Here is a 19,477-nt window from a genome sequence, read left to right as displayed (position 1 = left end):
TGATATTACCACACTACAACAGTAGAAATTCAATGAAACAATTATTGTGATAATTTGTCACTTTTCATACTTGTTGCTATATTTGGCATATAAGTATTTTTGACAAATTGATGTGCATTGTGTGTATCCGATGCTTCAACTTTTTTTGCACCTGCTTTCATGTGTAAAACTGTAGAAAATCACAAACTTGTATCATGTCTTGTACCTTTCAGTATCTCCTAGGAAGATTGTAGCCCATACCAAAACCAATAGAGAATAAATAAAATTGTACAACTGTTGGGACAAGAACGTTTTTTCCCCCCGAATAATTTGAAGGTGGAATATTAAACACATTTGTTGTTACATTGTATGTAAGGGGGCACAGCAGGTAAAGAAGTCTGAAGCCACTATTGTAAAATCATTGAGAGAGACCGCATTTGAGTGAATTAATACTCAAAATATACTGAGCTCAACCTTTCTTATAGGTTTATTTGGTACAACAGTTCACGTGTTAAAAACCATTGTTTGTGTGTTTCGGCCATAACTATATCTTCACATAAAAGGACTTAATACACAGTATACATAATGTAAGTTCTTTTATCTCACTTATATGTATACTGTGTAGTATATACAGGGTGTTACAAAAAGGTACGGCCAAACTTCCAGGAAACATTCCTCACACACAAAGAAAGAATATATGTTATGTGGACATGTGTCCGGAAACGCTTACTTTCCATGTTAGAGCTCATTTTATTACTTCTCTTCAAATCACATTAACCATAGAATGGAAACACACAGCAACAGAGTGTACCAGCGTGACTTCAAACACTTTGTTACAGGAAATGTTCAAAATGTCCTCCGTTAGCGAGGATACGTGCATCCATCCTCCGTCGCACGGAATCCCTGACGCGCTGATGCAGCCCTGGAGAATGGCGTATTGTATCACAGCCGTCCACAATACGAGCACAAAGAGTCTCTACATTTGGTCATTTGGTACCGGGGTTGCGTAGACAAGAGCTTTCAAATGCCCCCATAAATGAAAGTCAAGAGGGTTGAGGTCAGGAGAGCGTGGAGGCCGTGGAACTGGTCCGCCTCTACCAATCCATCGGTCACCGAATCTATTGTTGAGAAGCGTACGAACACTTCGACTGAAATGTGCAGGAGCTCCATCGTGCATGAACCACATGTTGTATCGTACTTGTAAAGGCACATGTTCTAGCAGCACAGGTAGAGTATCCCGTATGAAATCATGATAACGTGCTCCATTGAGCGTAGATGGACGAAACTAAAATGAGCTCTAACATGGAAATTAAGCGTTTCTGGACACATGTCCACATAACATCTTTTCTTTATTTGTGTGTGAGGAATGTTTCCTGAAAGTTTGGCCATACCTTTTTGTAACACCCAGTATATAAAGTCCTTTCAAATGATGTTCTGATGCTGGGCTTTGCCCAAAATGCATAAACTAATATTTTTAACAACTGAACTGTTGTAGTTAGTAAGCAAATAAAGCTGTGAAAAAGAAAGTGTGCTCACTAATCACATAATGTTGAAAGGCCTCCCGCAAAATTTTACGTAGCAGCATAAGCTAATAATAATAATTACCAAAACGAAAAATGAGCATTGCACATCCTAACGTTACGGAGTCATCGAATACCTCGTAATAATAGGGAAAATACGCAATACGTTTGGGACTGAGACCTGTCAGCTACAGGCCTGCACACACTACCGCCTCGGCCAGCAGAGAGCAGGCCGGGCTCAAGCGCACCACCAGCTGTCAGGTAACACTTTTACGTCTAGCTGTTTTTCTGCTGAGGATTTGCAATCTGTGTGTATTTTCCATGAATAATGCAGGTGTCATCAGCAAACAGACAAAAAATTCAATTTAATTGAATTTTTATTTTACAAAAAGAATTAAGGGCGTGGAAGTTAATGCTTTTCTCACGCTGCTAAAAAAATAGCAGTTTTTGCACTATAACAATGATTTAAAACTTTGTGATTGTGGGGGGGAAAAAAGGAGAAGGGAGAGACAGACATCAAAATGACGTTCAAGGCTGTAAAGAGAGAGGGATATTGAATTTTGTTGGAGACTACAACATAGTGTATGCTGTTGGAAGAACCACATCTATTTGCTCCCCAGATTGCACGTCGATATTGCGAACAAATTCATTTACAGAGAAATGCGTACAGGATTTTGGGTTTCCAGTTCGGGCACAACACTGCACTTACACGGGGCTGACTTCGACTTTTTTCCCCGATACTGGTGTCGCTTGCCATAGCTTTTCACATAAGTAAAGAAAAAACCAGCTTCACAAGATTTGTGCTGGAAATATAACCTATTTTGTGCCAGTGATGGTACAACTTTCTTGTGAAGTCATAGTAAAGATTGAGTTAGCCAACTGCTTTCTGTTGAAACAGACATCCACATTCTTTCCTATAAGCTGAATACCTGTGGAAAAAGGTGCCTCTTAATGTGTGATACTGGTGGTATAATTAACTTTGAACTAAAATACATTTTTTTAATATATGGAGAGCAGATCTTTTTATCTTTGAAGCCACCATATACACACTACAAGGAAAAAAACGTACACTGGTGAACAAAACTTAAGAACGAAAGTTACATTCGCACGACGTGTCACTGCCGAGTGCCAGAGCTCGACGATACTTCATCCGTAGAAATAACTGTTACACTATAGTACTGCAGGTAACCGAAAGCAATACACAACGAGATGTACAGAAATGACACTTTTAATGAAGGGGGCGGGAGGTGGCGAAGAGAGGAGGCGGGTAGGACGACACAGTTTTTAACGTGGTGCGAAATCACCACAGACGACAGTGCACGACCTACGATGAGCTCCTGTGCTGGCCTAAAAGGTCACTAATACGTTCTCACAGTAGATCGTTCCGTTACTCCACCAGTGGCCGATAACTGTCGATCTGTCGTCGGCGTACGGATGTCCGACGATACACCTCGCCGACACTTCCCGGACATTCTCACGGGGATTTACACCGTGGAAACGGGCAGCCCGTTACCGAATATCCTGTCTCGTGCAAAGAGACCCTCCACCTGGACTGTCTGACGCAATGACGACCAGAAATACAAAGTCCGAGCCAAACGCACGTGCGGAAGGGGTCCGGTGTCACAATAATGTCGACCCGTGAGCGTGACGTGTTCAAAGATTTGGAGATCAGTGCACCGTGGAACATTACGCCTACCCACACCGTAACGATCGCTTTCGACGACGTTAACGGGTGCTCTACGTATTTCCACTTCTCGCCGTAGGGTACGACCCTCCAAAGTTATCGACTGCTGCCGGAGGAACGGAACGCCCTACCACGACAGTGCCTTACCGAGGTCACGGCCACCACAGAAGCCCGTCGCAGAGCACGCACTGTCGTCCGTGACGATAAAACACCCTATTAAGAACCTATCTGTGCCACCATAAATGACTCCGATTTCAGTGTAATTATTACCCTCGAGTAAGAGCATCATTTCCGTTCGTCTCACTGTATACTCCTTTCAGTCGTCATCTGTGATACAGTGCAGTAATTCTTTCTACGTGCGGACCGAGTTTCACCAAACTACATTACTCGGCAGTGGTGCGGAAGTTACTTTTGTCCTCAAGTTTTGCACACCAGTGTGTTTCTTGTGAAGTAAGTATCAGAAAAGGTGTCAGTTTCATTGATCATTTGAAGTCAGACTTTATTCTTTCTAGCAGCAAACTCGTCGTATTTGGGATCAGGTCTACCGGGCGTCAGTGTACTGGCGACTGACCGCGGCATCGGGCAGGTGCGCGACGTCGGCGGCCGCCGGGTCCTCCTCCCAGGGCGCGTCGCCGGCAGGGTCCCGCATGAAGCTGACGACGGACTGCGCGGTCAGCGGGCGGTCGTAGTTCTTGTGGAACTCGCCGTCCTTGTAGTGGCGCAGCACCACCGGCTCGGGGTCCACCTTCAGCTTGCGGCACATCTTGCGGGCCTCCCTGTGACACATTTCCGAAACTAGTTAACACGGACAAAACTGCTGCGCTCTCCGGACAGACGGACGTGTGGAAAAATTGTAGGAAACCTACTTCGAAGTGCACCGACTCTCGTGAAAATTACTAACCGAGAAAGGCGTACGGGACCGAGCTGAAGAGTTTAGGTGCGCGACAACACACAGACGGCACCGGTGACGTCAGTTTTTCATCGTGCTGTGGTCCGAGGCACGTTTAAGTGTGTCGTCTCCTCCGACAGGAAACATCCTCGGAACTTACGAAGACGTGCTGTGCTAATTTCCAAATGTAAATTATTTTGCGAGGTGAAACTGCCGAACTGTTCGTCGATAACCACAGTACGGTCGAGTCGAGACGTCGTCGGACTGCTGCTCAGTACAGTGGAGTTTCACAGGGTACGTCCGAGTTTGTTCGAGAAAAGAATCGAGGTACGATCGTTATAGTGCTAGGATGTACAGAGAGGTCACGTAAATTTTAAAAAAAATGAATAAATAGATACAATAAAAAAAGTAACAGGAAATACACAGAACTGAAATTAGACAACTTGTGGGCTCTAGTGCAAAATATAGCACACAGCACCAACTCCTCACGGTGACATATTTCGGCCAAATTCTGTGATCTTCGACGGCAGTAGGCCGACGTCACAACTAGACGATTGTGCCGTTACTGATGAAAAATTCGGTAACTTGCTAAACGAGTTTGCATTTGAAAATAAACAAATTACACCTTTAGAGCCTCCACATTTGTCTCACACAAGAGGGAACAAAGCGTGATTCACAGAAGCATAAATTATATTACTGCTGCTGTGAGAGCTTGCATTAAGTGACTAACATGCGAACAGCCTGGAGCTCTCCATTTTGGTTTTTTCAGCCTACGGCTACTTCACTGATTATCTGACTTTCTGCAAACACGTGTGGCAGGCATTCTTGCAGAATTATCATCCATTAAGTGTCACGGACTGAAGACAACCTCGAGAGTTACGGTCATATGCACTTGCTGTGGAGTAAAACAGTCACTACGATGCACAGCCGTGATTTGACGGTATTGTCTATTGGTGAAACCTGTGAGGAAGTAATCAGTTGCACTGAAAAATCTCTTCCTGAGCTTCTTACTTTGATTAAAAATAACAGTTTCAAATTACATTTTCACTTATATCAAACCGAACATCGTACAGGATGTTTAAACTTACTGGTGACTTCCTTCTGTCCTCCTTAAAATTACTTGTCAACGTTGGAATAATTCAGTCGAGAGAGTACTTCCACGATTAAATTGCCAACTGTTTCGTTTAGTGCTCTTAACTAGCACGCGAATAGAAGCATCCCCTTTTTGCAAAAGGTGAAATTGAGAAATTTTTACAAAATTTTACAATTTTTTTCGCAAAATGCAAAACTATATCTTTAAGCAAAATCGCAAAATGATCGAAGGAATTGTGTAGAATCACATCATTTGAAGTTAACTGTGAAAATACGATTCAACTTATGGCAATGAAATCCGAATATTGTGGTGAATCGATTCTACACCACTTCCTTGTATATCAGATAAACTTCACTTTTAGCACAAGGAAACCAATCAAATATGTCCAGCGCATTCTTTGAGGTGACTGTGTATTGCATGTCAGAAATTGTAGCTGATCGTCGGCGACAGGGGTTTTAGGTGTATTTCAAGTCCTGTACGATATACGATCCTAAGTGAAGCATTATAAGCAAAAATATGATAATTTTGAAATTCACACTTTCTGAGTGAGGAACCATTGCAGAACAAATCAACCCTGCATACATTGTTAGGTTACTGTCAAGCGATTACAAACTATGTGCACGACAATGGACTTCGCTTACATTATTTAGTTGAGTGTAAGAACACCATCCGATGCACGAGCCTGACAGCGACCCTGTTGCACAGTAAGGTTGACATTAGTGCTGTCTGTCCATTATGGTTTGACTTAATACTTACGTATTTAACCGACAGTGGATTTCAGCTAGGTGCTTCCCACGGTTTATGATTTCTCATTATACCAGCAGCTATGCTGTGAGCTGTTTAACAATCATTCTCATTTCTTCGATATGTAATGTAGCACCGCTTGTCAAAGAACATATAACATTAACATTTTGTGTCATTTATTACGCACATGTAATGTCAAGAAGTGATGGATGTGTGTGAAGTGTTTCTATGCCAAAGAAATCACGCCTGAAAAACAAACTATGAACCCAAGCTTAAAATTACTGTTTTCCTATCTGATCGTGATATTCTTTTTAATACAACTGACCACTTGACAGCTATGTTAAAAGGTGTGTTTTCTCATTCTAAGATAACACAAAATGTTATGAAAAGGCGCGAAACTACGATTATTATAAAAAATTCTATTTCATCTTTTCATAATAATATTTCCAAGCCTCACAGGGTAAAATTCTCCATTTTGACAGATGAAAGTAGCAATATTGCTTCAGTCAGTTCTGCTTGCATTTTTGTGTGCTATTATGCCAGAATGGAAAGCATAATATTGAGCAAATTCTTCAGTTTGACTGAACTAATTACAGTGTCTGTAAGTGGGGCAACTGGGGCTAACTTGTATGAGAAACTCACTCATGCCTTAGTACAATATACTTTTCCATTAGAAAATGTAATTGGCTCAGAAGGCACAAATACTATGGCGGAGAAGCAGAACTAAGTTGCAATGTCGGCTAGCGCAATTTCAGAAACGTATGCATCCTAAAGAACATAAAATACCACATCCAATGCAGACTCATTGGCTGTCACTACTTTCTTTTGTGGAATGAATGTCGGAGCAGTCGGATACGTTAATTTTATTTTTTGTTGCTCAGTGGGCAACAGAAAAGTTTAATAAGTGCAAAGAGATCTGCAACTTGCTCCCTCAGCCATTCATTAAATGGTATTTTCAATTTCTGAAGTGGATTTTGCCCAAATTTAATACAATGAATGCTTACTTTCAGTCTTCAAAAGCTGTAGTGCTAAATTTAAACAAATGGAAAAATCTGCTAAACATATTTTGTTAACCTACACAAAACAGAATTGCGTTCAGAAAGAACCTTTTGGTACAATTATTGTAGATCCTGTAGAGGTTGCAGATGAGACCAGTTTTATGGACATTAGCATGAATTTAGGTGTAGAGCTGCTGGAAGCAATGAAGTCAAAGGATGTTTCAGTTGTGTCTCATCCTACATGGGAATTTAGGGAAAGATGCTGCAACTTCTTAATTGTGGATATAAAGAAATTCAAATGTGGTTTAAATTTAATGACCCTTTGCTAGAACATTTATCTGTATTATCTCCGAGAACAGCCTCGTCAGCGGTTCTAGGCGCGCAGTCCGGAACCGCACGACTGCTACGGTTGCTCAGAACCATTTGAACCATTTTTTTGAACAGCCTCGTCTCGTACAGAGAGAGAAGTTGCACCTACATTAACAACATTGTCAGATACTTTTTGTTTGAATCCGTATATGAAGGGAAAAGAGTTATGTCACACTTTAAATGTATTAAATACTGGCCTGATTAAAGGACAGTGTGTATCTTTTACATACTACACAAATCTCATCCAACGACTGTGTGCATTTATATGGCACTTAAGCGCTATAAGTTCCGCATTCCACAGCGGAACGTGAGTGAGTATTCCGGTGAGATAAAAATCAACATTTCCAGAAGACTTATAAACTGTTTGGTTGTTACTGTTACAACTGGTGAGATTACTTAATGAATGAGGAAGAGTTAGAGATGGGACACCCCAATTTCAAAATTTTCATCATCATTTTCTAAAATTAATTTCCTTTTCAAATGTTTGTTTTCAACCAGATATTCAGAATGAAAATTTGAAGCTGCCTGTCTGCACCTACAGCGAATGGAACTTTCCCAGCATCACATTGCGTCAAGCAGTTCGGCTGCTGCTCCGCTACATTCCAGCCGACGGAGTCTACGATTGAAAGAATGACTACAGCCCATCTTTACCCATTGGAGGATGTACATGAAGCTGATAAATTTCCAACTATACCAGATGACTGCACTGAAGTCAGCAACTGTGAGCAGATTCGTCTAGACAGGTGCAAACAGTTTTTAGCAGTGACACTGTTTATTTTTTATTATTTTTTTTTAATTTCATTAAATACTTTTTTAACTTTGGAACATAGGCCAATTAATACTATCAGCATTACGCCACGATGGTAGCAGGTGGGCAAGAATTGAAAAATAAAAATGTATTATATTTTTCAGCAAAAATTTTTGTAGTGATTTATGTAATCCATTTGCAATGACTTGTAACAACACTGATCAAAGCATTCAGTCTTACACTTCGTGATTCGTTTTTGTGCTGCAGTTTGTTAATAGGCTAGTGACAGCTTTCACCCGAGAAAAAGAGTTTCTTCAGAACGAATTTACGTGTTTGGAAAAATTATAAAGATACTTATATGCAAATACTGAAATGTGCTAACTGAGTGGCAGAAAAAGGACATGTGCCTAAAACATATCAATAACAATTCTTCCCAAACAAAGAATAAGGAGGAGGCACCAATGACAACTGGTGTCAAAAGGTGAGTTACTCTCACCGACATCAGTGCAGTGGCAAAACGAACAAAAACTGAGAAAGAAGAATTCGTATCGACCACTCGAGATTTTGTTGAGACATATTCCACTAGAAAAATTTATTTGTCCAAAGTTGAGAGAGTGGATGAACAAATTAGTACCCGGATTGTGTAACATTACACATTTTTGAAAGGGAAGAATTTTGAGTTTAACTTATATTGATGCACAGTTTGGCTGTGGGGCTTCGGGGCAGCAATTTTCCTAGTTTTATTAAAAGTAGACAGATGCACAGTTTGGCTGTGGGGCTTCGGGGCAGCAATTTTCCTAGTTTTATTAAAAGTAGACAGATTATGTTTTACATAATGAGATGTAGCTGGGAGGGAAGATAACACCTACACACTTTCTTAGAACCCACCATCCTGCACTAAAAACTTACTCTTACTGTAAAAGCAAGAATGAGACCGAGATCTTGTTAATCAGCAATATTCGGACTTTCCTGTGCCGGCCACTTTTGTGCGGCAAGAATTTCAAATTGTAGAAATAGAGGACCTCCTCAACCTAACTAACTGCCACGCATCAGCTTAACATTAACTGCACGAAGTTGGCAACCCTCTATTTAAACGTGCGTGAGTTGGCCACTCGACACGCGATTGCTGCGTGGTCGCTATATTGGCAATCGGAAGCCCTGAAATCTAACTAATATCCATATTTTTTCATAGTATCAATTACTATGTTAATGTGGGGATGGGAATCAAACTGAATACACTTTTCGTACTCAGTACATTAATTATTATTTTGATATTAGAGATAGCAAGATATGAAGACTAGTGAGCTGCAACCATTGAACACAAATGTAATTGCAGGCACAATTCAAGCAGCACAAATAATGATCGAACAATCCAATACATTTCAGTACCCCGTGGTGTGGTTAAGATCTTATTTTCGTTCAATGATATTTAGGTTAGGTAATGCATGCTGTATCCCTCATTCATTTCAAATGCAATGAAATTACTAATTTAATTCCTTAAAAAGTGTTAAATAGTACTCTAATATGAGGTCTACTGACATTTTTAAGATGCTGGAGACTTGCCCTCAACTGGAAGACTGTGGAAAGGTTCTGTAGTTTGAATGATCAAAGAGGAGGAGAAAAGTTAAAAGAAGCTGTGAGACATGACAGTTTCAATTCTTTGTGATGAAAAAAGACAGAAAAGGACAGTGTGTGTTCACGGTCTTAATAAAAGTACTTAGTTGTGGTGACGGTACAGTTCAGAAGCTGTTTGGTGGGAGTGTGAAAGAAAGTTTGCAATTGATAATGCCACAAAATATTCACGAACAATTATAAGTGTAATTAAGAGATTTGAAATTGATTGCCGAAATGTAATGTCTATAACTTCAGATTAAGCCCATTACATGGGCAAGTGTATAAAAGCAATTTGGGTTTTTGGTTCAGAAGGCTTACTACATGCACACGAATTGAACTTGGTTGGCACTGTGTGGGCTGTACAGCTCAGTGATTTGAACCATTGCGTTGTGCAGGCAAAATGTATCTTCATTTTTTGTTTGTTCTGTTTTAGGGTGCAAGGGTGCAAAAATAACTATGGTCATACGCAGAACCGTAGAACACGAAGAGAAAGAAAAGGAGTTAAAAACGACTACACACGAAGCCCAAATGACGAATAGAAAGACAGCTAAAAACAGGGACTTGGAAAAAGGTCCATAAAATACACCGTAAAGAAATTAAGGTCCCAAACTAAAGATTAAATGTTCTTCACCATATTGCTACAATGGATAAAAGTAAATGCGGTCGACTGCCTTCGTTTGCTAAAATGGCCGATAATCAGAATGTAAGTGGTTAAAAGAAGGGATTCTGTCAGGAAATGGCGAAACGTCAAAAGCTGAGGGCAATGAGCACAAAATGGGAGGAGCACCACTTAACAAATGGTTATGGCTAAAAAGACAGTGACCAATACACAACCTAAGAAAATTGATCTCCACACGGCAAGAGGGCCGAGAGGTTGTCCAAACTGCTGGGAGAGGCTCAGTTCCCCGAAGCCTGTTCCCGTGAAGGGAGGACCGGTGGTGATACCAAATTTGGTTGGTCGGATTGGAGAAGAGACCAAACTACACTATAAGAGGGAACTACAATTGCCATAAAATTATAAACAATTGACAGAGAAGGAAGGAAGAAGGCAGAAAAAGAGCAGAGGGAAAGAAAAGGACAAATGACAGGAGCACGAAGGAAGAAGCACAGGTAGACAAGATAGACACTCGAGATAAAACAGACCCCATAAGGAAAGGAATGGGAAGGCAGAGGGCGGGGTGAACCACCGAGCCCAGTCGAAGCCAGTCCGATCGGGGTGAAGGGGGGAGCGAGACGGCCTGTGTAATGGTACTTTGACTTCCGCGCCTCCGCCAATACAAAGTTATATTTTACAATCGCGCACGCAGAAGAGCGCTGCGCCAGCGACCGATTTTGTAAATAATTTTGTTCTTTTTTTTACTTTTGCGTAGCTTTTTTTAATTTTTAAGAACGAATGGATGTCTCTCTCTCTTGTCTTGATACGAAAGACTTGTATTTTCCCGCTGTGTTGAATGTGCTTTTGGTGAAAAATTAAAATTACATTACAAGGCGATGTCGTTTCAATAGAAAATGAGAAGATAATAATAATAAGAAGGAAACACCACAATTGGCGTCCTAGTGACAGGACTTGCAATCTTCGGATTTGATACAAGTGCAGTTTGGATTTGATACAAGTGCAGTTTGGATTTGATACAGGTGCAGTTATTATAAATTTTGGACATTTTATCTAATTTTAACCACTTAATAGCATCAGAAAATGAATTTGGACTAAGTCTCATTCATTTCAATTGTAATGTTACGTGCATGAAATTTACAACAATATTGTTTTCCCTGTTATTAATTTGTGTTAATTTTCATTTTTACGCTGAGGAAATTAATCTGGTAAAAAAAAAATGGGAAAAGGATAACGTTCCATAAAATAATTTGCACGGACGCGAAAGAAAAATTTTGGATTGAAAACTATATTTGACGCTACATTTGCAACACAAGACCGAAAAAAATTGGTGAGTACAGAAATTTACATTTTTCCAGTTTCAAGCAGCCATCTGTACTTCCTTTATTCCGATCCATTTATTTCGAAATTTTTTTTCAAATTGTAGTTAAAATTGATTTACTACTATTATTGGAAATGGTGAGTGAAGAGCATATTCACAGTCATTTATTTGTGAGAGGGAAATTTCAGTACCAGTTTAATAATTCCATTTCTAATTAGAAATCATATAGAAATATCCATTTCCATAAGAGAAATTTCAGATTTCAACATATCATATTTTTAAAAAAATTTTTTTTACCATTGGAAAATTTTATTTGCAATTAATTATGAAAATCGCAAGATGGACGCTAGACGCGTAGAAATTGTTTCCGCGGACGAGCTTAGTGAAAGTGACACATTGCAAAACATGTCCGACAGTCAAATGAATATTGAACTTAATAGGGAGGATGTTCAAGACATAATTTTACCGGATCGATTAAGACAACAACCCCTATATTTAAACAGATATACAGACGAATGGAGAGTGAGTACTACGCGACAAAACGTGACATTGACAACGTCAACTTCAGAACCAGACATCAATCAGGCACGAAAAAATGACGAAACTAAGACACAGGACTCTGACATGCTCAACCAGATCCTGAAGTTACTTGGTGACCAAAACAAAAATTTTGACACTTTAGACAAAAGATTTGACACTAAATTCGATGAACTGACACGGGACATAAAACAAAATTTTGAAAAACAATCGAGGCAAATTGCCGACTTGACAGAAACCACCAGTAGTCTTGGAAGGAAATTTACTGACTTATCAGACAAGGTTACGAGACAAGAAAAGGTATTTGTGGAATTCAGTGACGAGACAAAAACTGACTTACAACGATGTAATGAGAAATTGTTAACAGTAGTTTTTGAACAACAGAAAACCAGTACCCAAGTTGACGAATTACGACAGTCACACAATTCCGTAAAAACAAACCAAGAACACTTAGACCTGACGATTACAGACCTTTCAGACAGATTAAATGATGTAACACTGGAGCAGAAATCCTTACAGGAAAAGTTAGAAAAGCTTGAAGACAGAGCAGATGTAGCATCTTTAAAGAATGACACAACTCTAGCAGAAAAACTTGTACATGAATGCAAATTATGTGATGATTATTTAGATGAGAAGTTTGAGACAATGACACAGATCATTTTAGATAAGACAAAGGAACAAGTAAAGGGAGAAACAGATAATATTCAGAAAGAGGTACGTAAACTTAAAGAGAATGTAATACCAAGTTCGTCAGTGATACCAAAACCCATAACAGACAACCAAAACATAAATGAGAATCATAATAATGCTAGACCCAGCACACAGCCGAAAATAGAATTACCAATGAGTGACACAAATCCCAATGAACCATTTTCAATGCTACCACAAGATCAAAATTACTATCAGACATCACCACATACTATGCACAGTTTGACACAAAATACAGGACCCATAATACCATCGGGAGTAGCTGATGAAACATTAGTACGACATGGATACTTTCAGACATTTTCATGTGATGAGAAAGACAAAGTGCATCCGATTGTTTTCATCCGCTCTTTTGATGGTATTTTCCCGAGACATTGGTTGGAGGCCGATAAAATTCGATATGTTACAAATTTGTTACGTGGAAGAGCAGCTAAGTGGGGAGCAGCAATTAAAAGACAATGTTTAACATTTGAACAGTTTGAACAAGCATTTCTTGAGGAATTCTGGTCGATCACAGAACAGCAAAGTTTAAAACGAGAAGTATACAATCCAGAAATTTACAACCCGAAGAAAGAGACTTTAGGACAATACTTTGAACGCTACCTATACAAAACATTGTATTGGACAAAACCAGCAGATTTACCAGACGTAATTAGAACACTTGAAAGCCACTTACCATTTCCTTACCGTGATAAATTAATAGGAGTGTCCGAGGACAACATAAAGAATTTTTTCAGTTATGTTGATGAGATAGATGTTGTTTACAGAGATGAGATCAGGAATTTCAATCAATTGTATCCGATCCATCCAAGCAATTCGCGTACGCACAACAGAAATGACAGAGGCTATTGGAATCCGCCTCCGACACCACAACAAAACACTCAAAGAAACAATTCGCACTACACTGGGACAAATCCATTCAATATTAGGAGAAACAACTCGCAGCATTGGCAAGGAAACAGTAATTATTACTATAATGGTTATCCGAACAGTAATTACAATCAGAATAATAACAGTTATATTCAAAATAACAACAGAAGAACGAACCGAAATTATAGAGATCAAAGAAGAGACGATAACAGGTACCATCCAGGATATTTTCAGAGAAACAACATCCAACAACACCCAAACATGTATTGCAGGAATAACAGTAATGACAATACCAGTTACAGTCATGGGTGAAATAATGTATGGGGAAATCACAATGGACAACCGCCACGACACATGCAATACAGCAACCCTCAATTTGTACCTAACGGAACTCCCAATGCGACGCGGGGTAATGTCAACAACCAAACAGCTGATACTTGGGTGACGCGCGACAGAAATGTAAATATTATTGAGTTGGGCAATGAACCCAACCCGCAGCAACAACCGAATTTGCCGGAAAACGAACGACGACCGAGCTAAGCGCTCGAGTTACGGTCAATAGGGAGCAGAGCGCAACGGAACCGACGATTTGTTTTCTCCGATATGATGACAGTAAGAAAATAGAAAAAGAATTATATCAGGATGTAGATTTTAATAGTACCAGTAAAACAAAGAAGATTATTCAGGCTATAACACGAGTTATGATTGGTAGTTATGAAGTGGAAGTAATGTTAGATACAGGAGCAGCAGCAAGTGTCATTTCAATGTCCTTATATAATGAACTCAAACAAATAATGAACATACAAACATTGCCAGTACAGAATTGTCACATTATAAGTGCCATCGGTAACAAATCAAAGAATGTTAAATTTCAAGTGCTAATTAACTTCACATTTTCAAATATACCACTCAATTACAGTTTTCTGGTAGTAGACAAATTAGTTATGCATTGCATATTAGGAATTGACTTTTTGAATGAATATCAAGCAATCATAGATTTAGGGAAAGGGTAATGTCATTTAACCGTAAACCAACAACAACTGACAATAGAGTTAACATAGGGTAAAAACTTAAACAGTAAACAAGGTAAATTTGAACAGTTACATTTTCTGTATCCACCAGCAATAAACATATGTGATTTAACTTTTAATGAAGCTATATCTCAGGGAATTAAACCTAATAATTTATATGAGAAATGCACAGAATCTGAATATCTGACTAAGGAACAACAACTTGAATTACTTGAAGTTTTGCAGCAATTCGCTGAGGTATTTGTGGAGAAACCTGGAATTATTAGAGGCTATACTTATGAGATGGATGTTAAACCACACAAAACATACTGTAGAACATATTATAATATTCCTTGGTCAAAGAAACCCGCAGTTTTGAAAGAGATTGAAAAAATGCAAGCTTGGGGTATCATTGAAAGGTCACATTCACCATATTGCAGTCCGATCCTAGCAGTTAATAAAGAGGATGGTAGTGTAAGGTTAGTGCTGGATGCACGAGAAATTAACAAAGTTATAATCCCAATCAACACACGACCTATTAATTTGGAAGAACAACTTTTAAAATTTCATAATGTACAGTATTTAACCAATATCGACCTCCGCTCATCATTTTGGCAGGTGAACCTCCATAAAAACAGTCGTAAATACACTGCATTTCTATGTGAGGGGCGTAGTTATCAATTTTGTGTTCTACCCTTTGGTCTACGACTGAGTGCTGGAGTATTTATTGAAGCCTTAAATGCTGTTCTTGGACCACAATTGTTATCGCAAATCACAGTTTATGTTGACGACATTGTCATTGCCACCACTACTTGGGAAGAACATGTAAACCTTTTGAAGCAACTTCTGACTAAATTTTCTGACGCAGGTGTCACTATCAATTTATCAAACACGAAATTAGGGAGGAGAGAAATCAAATTCCTTGGTCACATCATATCAACTGAAGGCATTTATCCAGACTCAAGAAAAATTGATGCAATAAAGAATTTTCCACCCCCTCAGAATCGTAAACAACTCAAAGCCTTTCTTGGTCTATCTTCACTCTTCAGGAAATTTGTACCCTACCACCTTCTTAACAGTCCACATCTTCTATCTTTACTCAAAAGAAATAATATTTGGAAATGGACAGAGTTCTGTCAGACAGATTTTGAAGCGATTAAGAATGCTTTAGTTAATGCACCGTTGTTATGTCATCCTGACATGACGTCAGACTTTTGCCTAGTAACAGATGCAAGTTCCTATGGGCTCGGAGCATTTTTATTCCAAATTCATGTAGAAAATGAACAAACAGTCATCAAACCTATAAGTTTTGCTAGCCGCACGCTCACTGAATGCGAAAAGTCATATTCAGTGACCGAGCGCGAAACACTTGCCATAGTATGGGCGTTTCGCAACTTTCGCTACTTTCTATGGGGAAAACGTACTAAGCTTTATACTGATCATCAAGCTCTTTCTTTCCTGCTATCATGCAAGTTATTACATCCACGTCTTGCACGCTGGTGTGCATCACTACAAGAATATGATTTTGATATTATATATATAAAAGGAGAATCCAACATTATAGCTGATGCTGTATCTCGTTTGCCACAAGGCCTACAAGAATTTTCAGATGTGACAGAACAAACATCAGATTTTAAAATTTTACTCATGTATGACGGTACATTTGCACCTTACTACAAAAACATGTGCAGGAAGTTAGCCATATTGCAGGACAATGATCCCAGGTGGATCCAGATAAAGAATAAATTACGTGCAGGAACAGACCCACATCTTGAAAAATATTACACGTTGCACAAAGGAGTATTATTCCACCGACGAAACCCTGAATCACAGCATTGGTGAGTTTGCTTACCTGAAGCTCATGTTGATGATTTTATTTTATTTACACACAGAACTTAGGGACACTATGGTGTAACCAAATGTACAGATAAGATTATACAATAGTGCTACTTTCCAAATTTAAGGCGAAGAGTATTGAGTAATATTAGGAAATGCATCATATGTCAGAAAGCCAAATATTCTAATCGCACAAGCATGAATGAATTGCACCCAATCATACCTAAGAGGCCATTACAGCTAATTTCTTTAGATATTGCAGGACCCTATCCACAAGCACGTGGAGGAATGAAATACATCCTTGCTGTGTTAGATGTTTTCACAAAGTATTTAAAATTATATGCTTTACGTTCAGTTTCTACCACTGCTATTACCAGACGTCTATTAACAGATTATTTTGTAAGAATAGGAAAACCTGAAGTTATGATCACGGATAATGCAGCATATTTTACCAGTTTAAAATGGAAGACATTTATTGAAGAACAGAATGTTAAACATATTTTAATTTCAAGATTTCACGCAGCGGGAAACCCAGTAGAAAGAACATTTCGAGAATTTGGACAGTTTATGAGAACACACACACCAGAGAAGCACACAAAATGGGTAGAATACCTAGCACCATTTGAACAAATAGTGAACAATTTAACTCACATTTCTACTGGATACACACCAACTGAATTAATTATGGATAAAACAGAAAGAAATGAATGGACAGACCCTCTACCTAAACTTACAGCAACAACAAATCATGTTAGTTTAGAAGAAAAGGTAAGACAAGCTTACACAACATTATGTGACAAAGCTAAGGAAAGAAAGCAGAAATATGACAGAGGTGTCAGGAAAGCACAAACATTTCAAGTTGATGAGTTAGTTTTACTAAGAACACATCCTAAACCCACAAAACTGAAACATTTAAACAGGAAATGGCAGATCTTATACTCTGGACCATACCGAATTGCAAATATTCCACACCCTGGCTGTTATTCATTAGAATATCCATTAACACATAAACCCAGAGGTCTACATCCACACAGACATTTGAAAAAATACATACAGTAAAATGTTAGCCAATGAGGAGAAGATAATTAATATGATATACAGTTATGATGAGCCTACATTTAAGTTATACAGATACTTACAATCTAATGAATGCAGGTAAGTCTAGAAAGCAATGTGAGACATCCAATAGCTAATAAGATATTTGGTTATAAGAGGAGTTGCTATTGAGGCATATACACATTAGAGGAGGCATATACACATTAGAGGAGGCAGAGAACTGAACAGAATTATTTTCTTTATGAGGCATGTGATAATAGTAATGTTGATATGAGTGATGTGAGTGACTGAATGAGGTGAGTGAATGTAATTTTTGTTTAATAAGAGGACAAATAGTAATATGGAGAGAGGTAAAGTGGTGATGAATAAGAGGAAAATATATATATAATGCTGAGGAATAAGTATGTTATTTTGTGAAGAATGAATAATGGATAGGTGAGAATGTTATGAGTGATTGAGAATATGTTGAGAGGAGAGAAACTAGATTTGAACGCTATATCACATGTACTCTTGGAATACAGAATGAAAGTAGTGGAAAGAAAATTATTTATTGAAAGATTGGTATGCCTGAGATAATAACTTATGTGGTGTCTTATATATTCTTATAACTAAAGGTGAAAGTATAGATTTATGTGGAAAGAATTATTTACAGCAGCCACTGTTGGAAATATACCAGAAGATTTAAATCTATAACACTTTAACACTAATCTAATGGGAACTTGTAATGAAATTTTTGGAGTTATGTAGGCTTGACACTTCAGATTGGAAGAATTATTTAAGAGAACATATTTAGCAGTCATCTAGTGACATAATTAAAGCTCGTCTACTGAACTGAACTAATGCACCATTAAATAGAAAGGAGAATAAGGAGAAAACAAAACGTCAGTCCTCTGTTGCGGCTCATACTCTCATCCCTCCCTTAGAAAAATTTATACATGTTGATAAAATATTTGACATTATATAATTCGTGATTATCTGACAGTATGGAGAGACATACACAAATATTTATTATATTTATTTATGAATAGAATTTTAAGGTACCACAAGGTAAATACAGAATGGATATACAGCATGGAACGCAGCAGCAATTATCTAAGGAGATTTATTTATCTATTAAGTAAAACATTTATTTATATTACTTGATACTCATGAAAGGAAGGAGATGAACTACACAAACTTTATAGGAACATGATTGACTTGAACACTATATATATATATATATATATATATATATATATATATATATATATATATATATATATTAAAACAAAGATGATGTGACTTACCAAACGAAAGCGCTGGCACGTCGATAGACACACAAACAAACACAAACATACACACAAAATTCAAGCTTTCGCAACAAACTGTTGCTTCATCAGGAAAGAGGGAAGGAGAGGGAAAGACGAAAGGATGTGGGTTTTAAGGGAGAGGGTAAGGAGTCATTCCAATCCCGGGAGCGGAAAGACTTACCTTAGGGGGGAAAAAGGACAGGTATACACTCGCACACACACACATATCCATCCACACATTACAGACACAAGCAGACATATTTAAAGTTTGGGCAGAGATGTCAGTCGAGGCGGAAGTGAAGAGGCAAAGATGATGTTGAATGACAGGTGAGGTATGAGTGGCGGCAACTTGAAATTAGCGGAGATTGAGGCCTGGTGGGTAACGGGAAGAGAGGATATATTGAAGAGCAAGTTCCCATCTCCGGAGTTCGGATAGGTTGGTGTTGGTGGGAAGTATCCAGATAACCCGGACGGTGTAACAATGTGCCAAGATGTGCTGGCCGTGCACCAAGGCATGTTTAGCCACAGGGTGATCCTCATTACCAACAAACACTGTCTGCCTGTGTCCATTCATGCGAATGGACAGTTTGTTGCTGGTC

At 38.6% G+C, this 19,477-nt stretch overlaps 1 protein-coding gene across 1 annotated transcript in view; it reads right to left on the bottom strand.

The window, feature by feature from the left end:
* The window catches only part of LOC126214870 (protein disulfide-isomerase A5), a 175,671-nt gene that overhangs the window by 100,617 nt on the left and 55,577 nt on the right, over nt 1-19,477 (bottom strand). Inside the window, exon 3 of the mRNA XM_049941517.1 lies at nt 3,755-3,959. Within this exon, the coding sequence (XP_049797474.1) occupies nt 3,755-3,959 (205 nt within the window). The remainder of the gene's footprint in view (nt 1-3,754; nt 3,960-19,477) is intronic.

The sequence above is a fragment of the Schistocerca nitens genome, chromosome 12 (genome assembly GCF_023898315.1).
Source record: "Schistocerca nitens isolate TAMUIC-IGC-003100 chromosome 12, iqSchNite1.1, whole genome shotgun sequence".
Lineage (NCBI taxonomy): Eukaryota > Metazoa > Arthropoda > Insecta > Orthoptera > Acrididae > Schistocerca > Schistocerca nitens.
Note: the sequence above shows the minus strand (reverse complement) of the source record. Positions and strands in the feature narration are given on the sequence as shown.